Consider the following 17,403-nt stretch of genomic DNA (forward strand, 5'->3'; position numbering starts at 1 on the left):
CATACATACACACATACATACATACATATACGGTACCATATATTTGACTAATAATGATGCATTTACCTTGCTACTGGCCTTCATTCTTGGGTGAAATATCGTAGCTCCTTCATTGTCAATCAGGAAGGCATACACGCTGCCCCACTGTTCATTATTGATGATCTGCTCAATTTCGTCCAAGGTTGCATCTACACCGACCACACCGATGACACTGTATAGAATGTCAAAGATATAATGTGGTTTGCCTTTAGACATTCGTTACGAAGATTTGAAGTTCAATATTGAAGTTCAATGATCGAGATCATTACTGGAAGGCAATTTGACTGAAGGGGGCACAGTAATTGTTTATGAGGGTTCCGCAATTTTGAAGGGTATTGTTCTATGACAAGTGGTGGGGAAACCAATGTCATAAGTGGCGTCTATAACATCAGTTTATACAGAACCCTGAGTACAGGATATTACAGTTTAATGATGCTTGCTTTATAAGTCTGCTACAGAGATAAAAGGTTGGCAGGATTCACTAAAACAGCAAGGGAATAACATCATATGGATACTACCTTAGGTAAGTTCAAAAAGTAGCTGTGATGTGAATTGTGAGAGTGGGCAGTTTCTGATACGATCATGTCTTCATTGTTATAATTCACACTTAAACATACGATCACTAAGATGGAGCCTCTACAGCCATTGACACACAATCGAACTATCATAAAAATAATATACCAAAATGAATATTGCGTTCAAGATCTCTTTCACAAATATTTCTAATAAATAAATAATATATATTTGCATAGCTCTTTTACATAAAAGAATATCTGAACATTTGTGCACTTTACACGAAAATAGAGAATTCTTTGTTTGAAAAGCAAATAATATGATATATATCAAATGCCAATCAAAACACAAACAATTAGCTGGACTTTGCTGACTTTCCTGTTACATATTAATTAAGATGTTTTGGTTACGTACTACACTCAGCCGATCAACCAATCACCACTCTTCAAGTGACGGGTCAGTCCACGATCACGTTAATGTATTTGCAGTCTGGCGAAACCTTTAATGTCCAGAGACATTTTTGTATGTCATTACATACAACATGTTAACTATGTATTTTACATATAGGTACTGTATCGTTGCATTAACAGTCCAGCATGATATCACCAGATTCCTGGCAAGTTCTATGCAAAACTTACTTACACCTGTTACTTACACACTTCTGACCTTGTTTACATTGACCAGGGCAATAAAAATTCAATCCTAGCCAGACCAGTACTATCTGTCAAGAAATACTCTTTGGCAAAATGGCAACTTGCAAGAAACAAAGAAATCTCCCCTAAGTTAACCAAGTTGGTAGTATTCCATATCTTCCGGTCAATCCCAGTCCCCAAGCATCTAAATACGGTTTCATACCTTCCATTCACTTTACTGATAACAGGTTTAGCTACTGTCACCATCAATCCCAGTCCCCAAGTATCTAAATACGGTTTCATACCTTCCATTCACTTAACTGATAGCCGGTTTAGCTACCGTCACCATCAATCCCAGTTCCCAAGCATCTAAATACGGTTTCATACCTTCTGTTCACTTTACTGATAACAGGTTTAGCTACTGTCACCATCAATCCCAGTCCCCAAGCATCTAAATACGGTTTCATACCTTCCGGTTACTTTACTGATAGCCAGTTTAGCTACGGTCACCATCAATCCCAGTCCCCAAGCATCTAAATACGGTTCCATACCTTCCGGTTACTTTACTGATAGCCGGTTTTGCTACCGTCACCATCAATCCCAGTCCCCAAGCATCTAAATACGGTTTCATACCTTCCGGATACTTTACTGATAGCCGGTTTAGTTACTGTCACCATCAATCCCAGTCTCCAAGCATCTAAATTTGGTTTCATACCTTCCGGTCACTTTACTGATAGCCGGTTTTGCTACCGTCACCATCAATCCCAGTCCCCAAGCATCTAAATACCATTCCATACCTTCCATTCACTTAACTGATAGCCGGTTTAGCTACCGTGACCATCAATCCCAGTCCCCAAGCATCTAAATACGGTTTCATACCTTCCGGTTACTTTACTGATAGCCGGTTTTGCTACCGTCACCATCAATCCCAGTCCCCAAGCATCTAAATACGGTTTCATACCTTCCGGTTACTTTACTGATAGCCAGTTTAGCTACCGTCACCATCAATCCCAGTCCCCAAGCATCTAAATACGTTTTCATACCTTCCGGTTACTTTACTGATAGCCGGTTTTGCTACCGTCACCATCAATCCCAGTCCCCAAGCATCTAAATACGGTTTCATACCTTCCGGATACTTTACTGATAGCTGGTTTAGCTACTGTCACCATTAAAACCAATTCCCAGGCATCTAAATACGGTTTCATACCTTCCGGTTACTTTACTGATAGCCGGTTTAGCTACCGTCACCATCAATCCCAATCCCCAAGCATCTAAATACGGTTTCATACCTTCCGGATACTTTACTGATAGCTGGTTTAGCTACTGTCACCATTAAAACCAATTCCCAGGCATCTAAATACGGTTCCATACCTTCCGGTTACTTTACTGATAGCCGGTTTAGCTACCGTCACCATCAATCCCAGTCCCCAAGCATCTAAATAGGGGGCAGTCCACAGGATGTCTTTGTTGAATGTGTTCATTGACAGAAACTCAAAGTAATTGCTCATCTGAGATATCAGATTTTCACCATCGTAGAGCTTGAGCAGAGAGCCGTTGTTGTTGCATGCCAGCTTGCCGGGGAACTGTTCACCATCGTCAACGGTCAGATAGCTGAAGATCCTGGCCTATTTGGAGATAAAAAGCATATGAAAATTAACAAATTTGAGTGAAACATTATCATATGTGGACTTTAATTCCAGTAGTTATTGAATTGCATTTATACACTGTTTTTTATCTTTAACTGGTGGGAGCGAGAATGATGAGGGTATGGCAGTAAATTTTCTTATTCAAGAAGGAAGAATGCTATAACAGAAGATCTTTTCTAAATGTAGTTAAACTACACAAGTAATTGTTCCTATTGTGATGACTATATAATGAAACAAACACTGCTAAATATGCTTAAATGGAAAACAGACAACGACACAAACAACAAATGGGTTCTTCTATGCAGCAATGGCTAGGTTAGCTACATCTAACATGTCCTTAACATGACAAAAAAATAAAAAATAAAAATATATATATATATATATATATCTTAATAAAAGTGAATGGAAGGAGACTTTTATTTCAAATATAATCAGTGGCTCTAAGCCTCCTTCATTTGGCTAATAAGTTTACAAACCAGGCAGTACTCCAATAATTAAAAATAAATTACAAAGTTAACTTCTATTAAACAATGCTATGTAAAACGCATTTGGAAGCGTCCAAAACTATTGATATTTACTTCAATGTTTGACATGACCCTTGACTCAGTAGAGCTAATAACCGAGATTGTTGGACAAAAGATTTTGATTGAGCATCATCGAAAAGAATTATCAAGATCAGCTTCAAAATCTGCCCTAAAATATTCAAATCTATTTTCCTGAAGTTGCCTTATAATTTAATGTATTGACTGCTTCCCTCAATAGTCTTAAAGCTTGGTTCAAACAATCCTTAATACAGAACTCTTACCCTTGGTTCGGCCTTGGCATTCAGTTTATCGACTGTATCCCATATTTTCTTCCAGTCATATTTGCATATAGGTCCAGGCACGTAACCACTCCTGGTGTAGTAACCCGGGTCACACCTCACCCTGTCCCCATCTGTATCTTTACCATCCGTCACCAAGATGATCAGGGCCTGGCACCCTGTGCGTGTCTTACCTCGCAACAGTTCAAACGCTTTCTCAAAGCCTGCCCTGTGGAACAAGAAATTAAATATATTGATTGATCAATCTCCTAAAATGGTCTTCAGTTTCAAATCTGCCTTTCTCTCAAATGTCATCTAACAATATCTGACAGTCACCTTAATGAGGAAGAAACCAAGCTTTTATCATTCAGCTTGACAAACTGGAAATGTTACAAAACAGCACCACTGCTGTTAGTGATATGGATGAGTATATAAAGCCATGCCATCAGTACAATAGTAACCTAGCAACCGGGAAGCATGGGTTCCACCCCTGTCGCGCAAAAGTAAGGTGGGTTTTCCACCTGGAGATATCCATGGTTCAGTCATCTCAAATGGTTTTCCAAATCGTAACAAATCCAAACTGACGTTTTAGTTTCCAGTAGGACCGAGGCATCTTTGAATATATTCATACTACAGAACGTTCTCACAAACACATGCTCAAGAAATAACACAGAGGTACCATTCTGTAACACTTCAGTGTTGTTCTAACATTACCAGTGCTCACTCTACAGATGGATAAATTAAGTCCAATAAAACATTTTCTTAAAAATATGGACATACTTTGAGGATAAATGCTGTAAGCAAAAGTTCCATGAATGTTTGATTATAGCTGGAGTGCATTGTGAGATAGAATGAGTAAGCTGTCTTGCTAGAGATGTGAAAATTACCATAGTTTAAATGCCTTCATCTCCATTGGCTCTTCAGCAGTACAATTCAGCAGTCCAATTAAGCATTATATTTTCAACAATAACTCTTCAGCAGTATATGCTCTAATTCAAAATGTCTATTTTTTTCAATTACACAAGCATTTAATCACGTAAACAAATTGCAATTTGTTTCGATATTTTAGTATCAAATATTATTAAGCATAACTTAACAAACAAAAAAACAAAAAATCTTCTTAAAGTAAAACTAAAGCACTGCAGAATCTCACACCTTTGCACAGTGATAGGGATGATGGCTGATAGTGGCTGATATATACAGTACTGCTTATAACAACCAGAAAGTCAACCGGATTATTGATTTCTTGCCAAATTTCACACAAGAACACTTTAAATGTAGACTGTAGACAAGGTTCTTGTAGTTAATAAGATGTATCCACATACCAAGTATGAAGTGCATCCAAGTTGGGAGTTATTCTGATAACAAGGTTTTCAGACTGACAGAGCTGTCCACCTCGAGTAACCTTTGTTGACTTTAAATGCTGTTGTACTCAATAGAGTGAACCCACATATGAGGTATCGAACATTGTTGTTATGAATAACTTAGTATCAAATATTATCCAGAATCTATCAACCATATTCAACAAACAAGAAATCTTCTCAATGTAAAATAAGTCAACGTTTAACACTAGTAAAATATGGAGTTGGCACATCTGTGTGGTTTGGTAAGTGACACATACACTAGCATACACTTTACAGCAATGTTCTTTTGGTCACCAAAATTTGCCAAATCTGCTGAGTATTCCTAAAGATAAGATTGCAAGCGATCAAACTAAGTTCACCCTCATTTACACAATGATCGGCTACGATTATTTAAGCCAATAATCTGGATTCTATTCCATATAACTGCTAAAAACTTTTGTCGCCAGAATTGTAATTCTGATTATATATAATTATATACATGCAAAAAGATAGATCAGAAATTTTCAAAATTTTGAACATTTTTGTCATTATCTGACATTAAATTTGCCTAGAGAATCCAGTTGCAAACTGCATTTTTTAATGGAATTTTAAAATCTTGTCCTATTGCAAAAATCCATGCCAAATAAAAAAAAGTGCTTTTGTAGAGAAATAATCTACGACTGGATAAAACCAAGCGCCATCCATGACCTACTTGAGTTCACTGGTTCCACCGGCTTCCAGCTGATTGGTCTTGGCCATTAGATCTTTGCGATGAGCAGCGGAGGCTGGAACCAATGAGTCATTCTTACAGCTCATAACCTCGGTGTTGTAGTAATGCCATCTAAACAAGACCAAAGTGAGAGTGATTGAAGAGATACTACCGTGGCAAGAAATTGTCAAACACATATCAAAGAGAGAAAATGATTCCACACATTGTTCTTTGCAGACCCCTTCTTAACATCTTGTGGAATATCTTACCACAATCTCTATCGTGCACTTGATAAGTTTAAAACTTTCAGGTCTCATCTCAAAACCTTCCTCTTTGCTAAGTACTTTAATTAGCAGTGGTTTTTTTCTGTAAAGCGCTTTGAGATATTCTTTATGTAAAGCGCTATAAAAATGTTTATTATGATTATTATATGATTATTATGATTATGATTATAATATTATTATTATTATTATTATCTTGCCCCTCACTTACTTGAGATGAGGTTGATTGATAGTGATTTATCTTTCTGTAGCTATACCTTCAACTACTCTTGGAAGTTTGATCAAAGTGTGTGGTCTGTGATATCCTCAATTCAATAATATCCTTCAAAAGCTCTACTTTAAAATTATAATCTTCTTGTTGATTTATCCTTGAAACCTGAGTACATGTGAAATATTTGTTTTAGTAGCAGTTAATGTTATATATATACTTTGAAGAAATTCATCAAAATGCAAAAAATGAAGAGTACAAGTTCAAAGACAGTCACCAAAAACAAGCTCTAAGGAATCGATAAATACTTTTTGATCCGGAACAACAGTTGAACTTAAAAAATTCCCAATCTCTGGTATTTTTGTAATGTAAAGATTTACAGACCTCAGCATGAGCAGTATAAACTATATTCTAATCATTTTGAATAATGAAAGCTTCAAAGAATTGATAAATAAGTTCCTTCCATAATAACCTGGCATCTGTTAGATAATAATTGTTCTATGAAATGACAGAGAAGGTCAAACCATAAAAAAAAACATACTTTCCCTCGCCATCCCAATGGCTAGCTCGGGCACAGATGATATTGACATAGTCCTGCTTGGTCAGTGTGTTGAGGATGGTTCTGGCCACAGCTGTAGCAATCTCAAACTTCTTACCCATCATGGAGTAGCTGATAATACAGAGAGATTTAAGAACAAGAATATAATTTTATGAAAATTATTGCTTCTGGAAATCTACATATTACTCATTTCATTTCTTGGTATTACATTCACTACATTACACTACTTTCAATACTGAGGTTATATTATTTTATCCCCAAATGTCTGACGATTAAACTTACAACTAATGAAGTAAGAACAATCTAAACCCAACAACATGAGGGAATTGTGGGTGTGAGGGGGGGGGGGGGTGAGTGGTTGCTGTGTAGCAATGTAAGCTTTTCAGGTTTCCATACCTACGAGAAACAACAAAAAATTAAAATGAGCTGAGGTTTTGAAAAGTTGGTCACTGCGAAACCAAATTATCTTTACTGTTCCAAAAACTTTGTTTGATGTAATCTACAGACCATTAGCAATGAGCACGACGATATTGGGGGGGGGGGGGAGGCAGGTTATTTGGGACAAAAATGAATATCAGAAGTGACCAAAGTAATGTAGCTCTCACTGTTCTGCTCATCTTGACTTTCTTCAAACATTTTGACTTCTGTTGAAACAATGAAACTGTAACAAAGATGTAAAGTAAGCAAAATAGGCTCACTTATATGACACATACATATCAAAGTTTCCTACATACCTGCAATCTAGCACAATGACTACATCTTTCGGACCACTCGTTGCTCCTATGTACCACGGACGTATCCTTGGGTCATAGTCGGTGTAGAAACCCACAAAGTTGGTCGACCACTCTCTGCCAGGGAAGAATCTTGTGACGCCATCAATGGATCCAAAATACTGCCATCTGCGAGAGACGACAACGACCACATTCAAATAACGCTGACGAATAATTACTGTACTGACAATGCACAATTATCTATTTGATATAAGTTACTGTATTTCTATGTGTTTACTTACATATTCTACATGTACACATGCTATTTAATTCTATGTAATTACTTAATATATTCTACATGTGCACATGTTATTGTATTTCTATGTATTTATTCATATTCTACATGTCAAATGTATTGTATTTCTATGTATTTATTCATATTCTACATGTACACATGTTATTGTATTTCTATGTATTTATTCATATTCTACATGTACACATGTTATTGTATTTCTATGTATTTATTCATATTTTCTACATGTACACGTTATTGTATTTCTATGTATTTATTCATATTCTACATGTACACATGTTATTGTATTTCTATGTATTTATTCATATTCTACATGTCAAATGTATTGTATTTCTATGTATTTATTCATATTCTACATGTACACGTTTTTGTATTTCTATGTATTTATTCATATTCTACATGTACACATGTTATTGTAATTCTATGTAATTACTTAATATATTCTACATGTACACATGTTTTTGTATTTCTATGTATTTATTCATATTCTACATGTACACATATTATTGTATTTCTATGTATTTATTCATATTCTACATGTACACATGTTATTGTATTTCTATGTATTTACTTATATATTCTACATGAACACATGTTATTGTATTTCTATGTATTTACTTATATATTCTACATGTACACATGTTATTGTATTTCTATGTATTTATTCATATTCTACTTGTCAATGTATTGTATTTCTATGTATTTAATCATATTCTACATGTACACATGTTATTGTATTTCTATGTATTGACTTATATATTCTATATGTACACATGTTATTGTATTTCTATGTATTTATTCATATTCTACATGTACACATGTTATTGTATTTCTATGTATTTATTCATATTCTACATGTACACATGTTATTGTAATTCTATGTAATTACTTAATATATTCTACATGTACACATGTTATTGTATTTCTATGTATTTATTCATATTCTACATGTACACATGTTATTGTATTTCTATGTATTTATTCATATTCTACATGTACACATGTTATTGTATTTCTATGTATTTATTCATATTCTACATGTACACATGTTATTGTATTTCTATGTATTGACTTATATATTCTACATGTACACATGTTATTGTATTTCTATGTATTTATTCATATTTTACATGTCAAATGTATTGTTTTTCTATGTATTTATTCATATTCTACATGAACACATGTTATTGTATTTCTATAATTTACTTATATATTCTACATGTGCACATGTTATTGTATTTCTATGTATTTATTCATATTCTACATGAACACATGTTTTTGTATTTCTATATATTTATTCATATATCTACATGAACACATGTTGTTGTATTTCTGTGTATTTACTCATATATTTACATGGGTTAGACCCCAGGTGGTGCAATATATAGTGCCAGTTTTTCTGAATTTTTGGCCAAATTGCATAGAATAATGCCAAATACAAGTTTGATGACAGGTGAACCTGTATATATGTGAGTAGGGGAAATGCTGGTGTGAGAAATCATGAAATCCACTATTATCCCCACTGGAAATGGTCATTCAAAGTTTAAACAAAACTTCAAGAACAAGGGTAACCTGTAATGGGACAGGCACCCACATATACATACATAAGTTGTAAGCCATTAGGCTTCTCCAACAGCAAATGCGGCTGTTTAGCGATACAAAATATAAACTACCTTCCAGGCAGATTAATATTAACTTATTATTATTATTATTATCACAAGAAATGACAAAATTTACACATGATCAAGTAACATAATTCTGTCTGTCTCACCTTAGTTGTGAGTCGTTATTGAAGTTTTCAATAAATAGCTTTTGAAGGTCATAGCTGTATAGGGTTGTGTTGATAAGGCTTGGCTGGTCGCGTGGAACTTCGTCAGATATCTTGACCACAGAAGATTCATTAGAAACTTTCTGTTTAAAGTATCTACAAGCAGAATAACAAAATAATACAAACAAACTATTGATTGGTTAAGGTTGCAAACCACAGGTAATGAAATTTTCCTGAACTATTCCTACACCATTGTCAAAACATAAGTATAAAGTATAAAGTTATAAATGAGCAGCAATATTGGCATCCATCGAAATAGTTTTCCATTTTATCCTTTTTTTCTGCAGTCCAAATAGACATTTGATAATCTCACTGAATTCTCCTCTCATTTAGATATTTGATAATCTCACTGAATTCTCCTCTAATTAGACATTTGATAATCTCACTGAATTCTCCTCTAATTAGACATTTGATAATCTCACTGAATTCTACTCTAATTAGACATTTGATAATCTCACTGAATTCTCCACTCCTTAGACATTTGATAATCTCACTGAATTCTCCTCTCATTAGACATTTAATAATCTCACTGAATTCTCCTCTAATTAGACATTTGATAATCTCACTGAATACTCCACTCCTTAGACATTTGATAATCTCACTGAATTCTCCTCTCATTTAGACATTTGATAATCTCACTGAATACTCCTCTCATTAGACATTTAATAATCTCACTGAATTCTCCTCTCATTTAGATATTTGATAATCTCACTGAATACTCCTCTCATTAGACATTTAATAATCTCACTGAATTCTCCTCTCATTTAGACATTTGATAATCTCACTGAATTCTCCTCTCATTTAGACATTTGATAATCTCACTGAATTCTCCTCTAATTAGACATTTGATAATCTCACTGAATTCTCCACTCCTTAGACATTTGATAATCTCACTGAATTCTCCTCTCATTTAGACATTTGATAATCTCACTGAATTCTCCTCTAATTAGACATTTGATAATCTCACTGAATTCTCCTCTAATTAGACATTTGATAATCTCACTGAATACTCCTCTCATTAGACATTTAATAATCTCACTGAATTCTCCTCTCATTTAGACATTTGATAATCTCAATGAATTCTCCTCTCATTTAGACATTTGATAATCTCACTGAATTCTCCTCTAATTAGACATTGGATAATCTCACTGAATTCTCCACTCCTTAGACATTTCATAATCTCACTGAATTCTCCTCTCATTTAGACATTTGATAATCTCACTGAATTCTCCTCTAATTAGACATTTGATAATCTCACTGAATTCTCCTCTAATTAGACATTTGATAATCTCACTGAATTCTCCTCTAATTAGATATTTGATAATCTCACTGAATTCTCCTCTCATTAGACATTTGATAATCTCACTGAATTCTCCTCTCATTTAGACATTTGATAATCTCACTGAGTTCTCCTCTCATTAGACATTTGATAATCTCACTGAATTCTCCTCTCATTTAGACATTTGATAATCTCACTGAATTCTACTCTAATTAGACATTTGATAATCTCACTGAATTCTCCACTCCTTAGACATTTGATAATCTTACTGAATTCTCCTCTCATTTAAACATTTGATAATCTCACTGAATTCTCCTCTAATTAGACATTTGATAATCTCACTGAATACTCCACTCCTTAGACATTTGATAATCTCACTGAATTCTCCTCTCATTTAGACATTTGATAATCTCACTGAATACTCCTCTCATTTAGACATTTGATAATCTCACTGAATTCTCCTCTCATTTAGACATTTGATAATCTCACTGAATTCTCCTCTAATTAGACATTTGATAATCTCACTGAATTCTCCTCTCATTTAGACATTTGATAATCTCACTGAATTCTCCTCTCATTAGACATTTGATAATCTCACTGAATTCTCCTCTCATTTAGACATTTGATAATCTCACTGAATTCTCCTCTAATTAAATATTTGATAATCTCACTGAATTCTCCTCTCATTAGACATTTGATAATCTCACTGAATTCTCCTCTCATTAGACATTTGATAATCTCACTGAATTCTCCTCTAATTAGATATTTGATAATCTCAATGAATTCTCCTCTCATTTAGACATTTGATAATCTCACTGAATTCTCCTCTCATTTAGACATTTGATAATCTCACTGAATTCTCCTCTCATTAGACATTGGATAATCGCACTGAATACTCCACTCCTTAGACATTTGATAATCTCACTGAATTCTCCTCTCTTTAGACATTGGATAATCTCACTGAATTCTCCTCTCATTTAGACATTTGATAATCTCACTGAATTCTCCTCTCATTTAGACATTTGATAATCTCACTGAATTCTCCTCTCATTAGACATTGGATAATCTCACTGAATACTCCACTCCTTAGACATTTGATAATCTCACTGAATTCTCCTCTCATTAGACATTGGATAATCTCACTGAATTCTCCTCTCATTTAGACATTTGATAATCTCACTGAATTCTCCTCTCATTTAGACATTTGATAATCTCACTGAATTCTCCTCTCATTAGACATTTGATAATCTCACTGAATTCTCCTCTCATTTAGACATTTGATAATCTCACTGAATTCTCCTCTCATGTAGACATTTGATAATCTCACTGAATTCTCCTCTCATTCAGACATTTGATAATCTCACTGAATACTCCTCTAATTAGACATATGATAATCTCACTGAATTCTCCTCCCATTTAGACATTTGATAATCTCACTAAATTCTCCTCTCATTAGACATTTGATAATCTCACTGAATTCTCCTCCCATTTAGACATTTGATAGTCTCACTGAATTCTCCTCTCATTAGACATTTGATAATCTCACTGAATTCTCCTCCCATTTAGACATTTGATAATCTCACTGAATTCTCCTCTCATTTAGACATTTGATAATCTCACTGAATTCTCCTCTCATTAGACATTTGATAATCTCACTGAATTCTCCTCTCATTTAGACATTTGATAGTTTCACTGAATTCTCCTCTAATTAGACATTTGATAATCTCACTGAATTCTCCTCTAATTAGACATTTGATAATCTCACTGAATTCTCCTCTCATTCAGACATTTGATAATCTCACTGAATACTCCTCTAATTAGACATATGATAATCTCACTGAATACTCCTCTAATTAGACATATGATAATCTCACTGAATTCTCCTCCCATTTAGACATTTGAAAATCTCACTGAATTCTCCTCTCATTAGACATTTGATAATCTCACTGAATTCTCCTCTCATTTAGACATTTGATAATCTCACTGAATTCTCCTCTCATTTAGACATTTGATAGTTTCACTGAATCCTCCTCTGTGTCTAATAATTTTGAGAATCAGAACCTCCTACAAAGAACTTTTGAAGAAACTTTTGGCAGTTGTACGAGCAAGCTAGATATGGGGGCAATACTACACACCTTTAAAAATATATCAAAAACAAACTTGGGGAGGGATCTTCCATCAATTGGTGCAAAAGAAATAAATAGATACATTATGAAATAATTATAGACAATTAGCTATGAAAGCAACACCTTCCACAGTCTCTCCTGACGTGGTTACTGTTCACAATTCTTTCCCCAATTAAGAGAGGCGAAGGTGAGATTACTTACGGATGGAAGTTCATTTTGTCAGGTAACCTCCACGGCAGATCTGCATCTTGATAGTACTGTTGAGGGATATCTAAAAGTGTACTCTTTTTTTTGATGTACTTTTTAAATTCTGGCTTGGGATTCCTGACAAAGTCATCGTGAAGCCGGACAATTTCATCCGCCAATCTCTGGAAGACACAATGTAACGATCTTCGCTCATTAGTATATGTACAGGTTTTTTAGTTTCTCACAGACATATGTGATAGATGTATTACCATACGCATTGGACTGCAATGAATAAAAAATTATGCCCGCAGTGTTCACACACTTTACTCATGACAAACGTCATAAAGATGGGGCACAAAATTGTAACAACTGCACGTGAAATACCTCCCCCCCCCTCATTAATGTGGTTTTGCGGTTTAGAAACAAATAACCTGCTATGATAGATATTAAAGTAATACAAGTTGTCACTGTTCACATAGACTTTGAATGCTCTCACCTATATATGGGCTGACACACACAAGTCAAGTTATTTCCTGCCATGATTGCAGTTAAATTTCTCAATGAAACTTCAATCTAATATTAGTACCAAACATATAGAGCTCTATACAAACTTTTACTTTTGCTCAACCCTTGCTTACTATCTGGCTGTATTTTCTGTTATCAATTTGTATTACAGAGACGAGTTCATGGGCACCTGCTTACTGCATTCTCATGGACTCACAAATTTCTAGAGAAGCGACTGGTTTTTGCACCAGATGGGAACAAACACAGAAGATAGGCAAACTCTTCTCCGATCACTTAACACATCTAATTTCACAATTATTCCGTCGAATAATATGCAGCATATCCCATTTCAATCGTTCAGCTTCAACAATAATTTGGGTCATTTCATTTACCTTTATTCTTAATGAGTTTTTTTTTTATATTTAGGTAGCATATCCACTGTTTAACTTTGTTCATGTATATAGTAACATAATACACAACATGATAACATCGTGAAAACTAAAGACTTTTTCTTCACTAATATCACAAACAATAATTACCTGAGATGCTTTTTGTTTCTTGATAAAATAGTCACCAAGATAATTTTTGACAGTTGCAACGGTCTCGTCGCCATCTTTGTGTTCAAAAGTATAATCAGCGAGGTCATAGAACGACTGGGTACGTTCTGTTCTCAAACCATCGCTGGCCAGCTACAGAATGAAGACGAAACAAATGATAAAACCTGATATACAATGAATTAAAATAACCCTCTCACCAAGACCGAGGTAGGCTAGCACCTTTTGAAGCAAAAAAAGCCAGCAAGCATTCTGCTTCCAGGGATAGCAAGTTTGCAACAATCCCTTCTGGTCTGAAAGTGTTAACACTAAACATGCTACCATTTGCATACATATCATACACAAATGCCTGGCTGGTTATTATTTTGACATTTGCTTATAATTTTTTTAATCTATCTGGGAAGGTAAAATAGTTTTTTGGGAAAGAGTACTGTTGTAAGGATTCGATATCCAAGCTACTCACCGACTGTACTTTAGCAGTACTGAAGGGTTTTAGTTAGGTCAGGGATGAATCGGATGTGGAATAATTTTTTCTGTGTTTGAAGTGGAATATCCTATAATGTTTTACATCTTCAAACTGAAACATACCAACATGATGTTGACTCCTTCCTCAGAAGTATAAATGACGTCAAATGGTGATCACAATTCTCACAGGAAATTCATATTAAGACAGATCTCATAGAGTAGATCTATATACCAGCAACTCACCTGCAAGATGTAGTTTTGTACCAATGTCGCCCAGTTTTGGACATGCCCTGTAAGCCTCGGCTCTTGATCCCCCTCATTGGAAAAAGTGTAACGAACAGAGTTGAAATCCCAGTTAGCGCAGCTAATTTTTGCGAATATTAATAGGCATATGATTTTGGCCACCATCCTGTTGGAATTTGAAAAATGTCCTTCTGCACTTCTTCCAATCATATTTTTAGGTTGTATATAACACAATAAAGCAGTATGCAATGGAAAAACATTAGGCAACTTTATGCAGTACTGAAGTGATTCATGGTGAATTTACAGGGTGTTAAAACTTTCCTGATAACATACACAGATTGTTCGTAGTTTTCCACTTGACGATCTGTTGGAAATAAAAACAAAGGAGAATCTCAAAACTTACTAATTGCCCTATTTTGGGTACACTTTATTTTTGCAAGACAACATTATCATGCTTTTTAAGGACCAAATTACATCAATTTGACATTTCAATCACAGATTCATGGAAAGGGTTATCATTAATGTAAAAAACTCTACATTTGATAGTTGGCATTTTTTACTAATTTAGCCTATAGGCTTGGTTTAAACATACACAAGGTACAGTATGCAAACATTATTTTACCTTTTTTCTTGCAAAAGAGTAACCTACTTCAAGCTATATGTTGGACCTAGGGGAAAGTGTTACAGCTATAAGCAAAATTCATAACTGAAACAGACCCATTCACCCTTCCTGAACCAAATAGAACACAGGTGGACTGGCTTGCATTAACCAATTGTATTGTATTAAAATGGTTGCTACAATCCAAGAACATACTGTCCTCATTTACATGATCCAAACAAAATGCATTGAATAAGGTATTTAAATAGCAAAAGTATTGTTTGGCAGAAGCCATTTCCATTTAATCATGATTAATTGTGGACTGTATAAGTTCCTTAACTGGATAGATATTCCTTTTATTTTTCAGATTATGCAGTCCCTGACCAATGGCTCTGTTTGTCTGCAATATCTCACCAAGTTAAATGACAGATTCAATGATGTAAAAACATTGTTTGGATGTGCAAGAACAGTTTCATTTTCTGTGATGGTGGAAGGTCATTTGAGGTCAACTGATGTCAAAGTCTGAAAACTTTGTAATCATGATGACTCAAAAGATGCATTTTGGTTGAAGTTTAAACTTTGTATATAGATCCCCTTAGGTGGGTGGAAAAACAGGTATCAAAATTTAATACAATTTCATTAAGTCCTGGTCTGGGGATCTCCTAACTTTGATAAACACAACATGCATCCAAGACTGACACTGACCTATCTTAACTAGAGCCTAATGGCTACCCAGCCCACAGCGATGGCCAAGCAGTAAACTAAATATATATTACTGTGTGGATATCACTGGGAGAGCCTGTGACCTAGCCTAGGGAAGCCTAAGTTTGGTAGCCTATTGTAGAATACTGGACCACCCTGGGCATTACAGTTTATAATAATTAATAGCACTAGACCTAACGGTATACATACTAACACTGGAGAAGTGTAGAGCCTGCCCTTGCTAGAGTTAATTTAATATAAAATTGCGACCTCCGTAGGATCTTTCCTTGCCCTAACGAACATGAAAAGCTATGGCTAGCTGCGAAAGTTTAAAGACTTCTGTAGAATAACGTTAGGTTATATAAAAATGCATTAAGCCCATCTAATATACTGTTAGCAAAGATTATCTACTGTACCTTCGGTGTTTTTGCAGAAAGTGTTAAACCTAACGTTAGGCTACCGTCACTCGTTAGGCCAACTGATGCCTAATGTAACATATATGGTCATTGAACATTTAATCCAGATACATGCACCGCCACTCCGTTACTGAATCGTTCTTAAGTTGACTAGTAAGTGAATAATTCCCTTGGAAGTAAATAATGTCCTCTAACTTCAAAGATTAACCCTCGTAGACTGCCTGAGATACCACTTCCACTACATTGTGCAGAGTTATCACGGTATAGTTGCCTTAGTTTGACTGGACCCATCAGTACATACAGTAAGGGTACAATACGACTATTCACAAATTTACTGTACACTTTATCTCGAGCTGCTCGTATGTCGTTCGCGTTATATAACCATACGAGCAACCGAATCGTGTAGTGAAAGCCATTTCTAATCGATAATACCAGCCGGTCGAACTTGAAAATATTTCAATTTACAGAGCGCTGTGACAAAAACCCTATGGTGGTAGCCAGTTCTTTTCTAAAACCAAATTTAATTAGCGTCATGTATCGACTTGGTGGTCTGCAGTACATACGCGACCTACTTGAATGTGTTGTTGTGAAAGAAAAGGCCGAATAGTTTCAGTGAAGTAATGTTAGACGAAATTTCATGATTATTATTATTAAGAAGGTTACTCTCTTCGGTAGAAATAAGAACAAGAAATTTGAAGACGAACATTGGAAGAACACATATTTAAATAAAAGGCATGATATTATTGA

The 17,403-nt window shown here is 34.9% G+C and overlaps 1 protein-coding gene across 1 annotated transcript in view; it reads right to left on the minus strand.

The window, feature by feature from the left end:
- LOC139973494 (voltage-dependent calcium channel subunit alpha-2/delta-3-like) overlaps positions 1–17,092 on the minus strand; it is a 44,553-nt gene extending 27,461 nt beyond the window's left edge. The window contains exons 1-11 of the mRNA XM_071980224.1: positions 16,657–17,092; positions 14,941–15,304; positions 14,218–14,367; positions 13,190–13,356; positions 9,527–9,679; positions 7,467–7,631; positions 6,715–6,843; positions 5,688–5,816; positions 3,636–3,861; positions 2,556–2,809; positions 67–211 (exon numbers count right to left, since the gene is read on the minus strand). Coding sequence (XP_071836325.1) covers positions 67–211; positions 2,556–2,809; positions 3,636–3,861; positions 5,688–5,816; positions 6,715–6,843; positions 7,467–7,631; positions 9,527–9,679; positions 13,190–13,356; positions 14,218–14,367; positions 14,941–15,150 — 1,728 coding nt within the window. The 5' untranslated portion in view covers positions 15,151–15,304; positions 16,657–17,092. The remainder of the gene's footprint in view (positions 1–66; positions 212–2,555; positions 2,810–3,635; positions 3,862–5,687; positions 5,817–6,714; positions 6,844–7,466; positions 7,632–9,526; positions 9,680–13,189; positions 13,357–14,217; positions 14,368–14,940; positions 15,305–16,656) is intronic.
- Positions 17,093–17,403: the final 311 nt, after the last annotated feature.

The sequence above is a fragment of the Apostichopus japonicus genome, chromosome 9 (genome assembly GCF_037975245.1).
Source record: "Apostichopus japonicus isolate 1M-3 chromosome 9, ASM3797524v1, whole genome shotgun sequence".
In the NCBI taxonomy this organism is placed as follows: Eukaryota; Metazoa; Echinodermata; class Holothuroidea; order Aspidochirotida; family Stichopodidae; genus Apostichopus; species Apostichopus japonicus.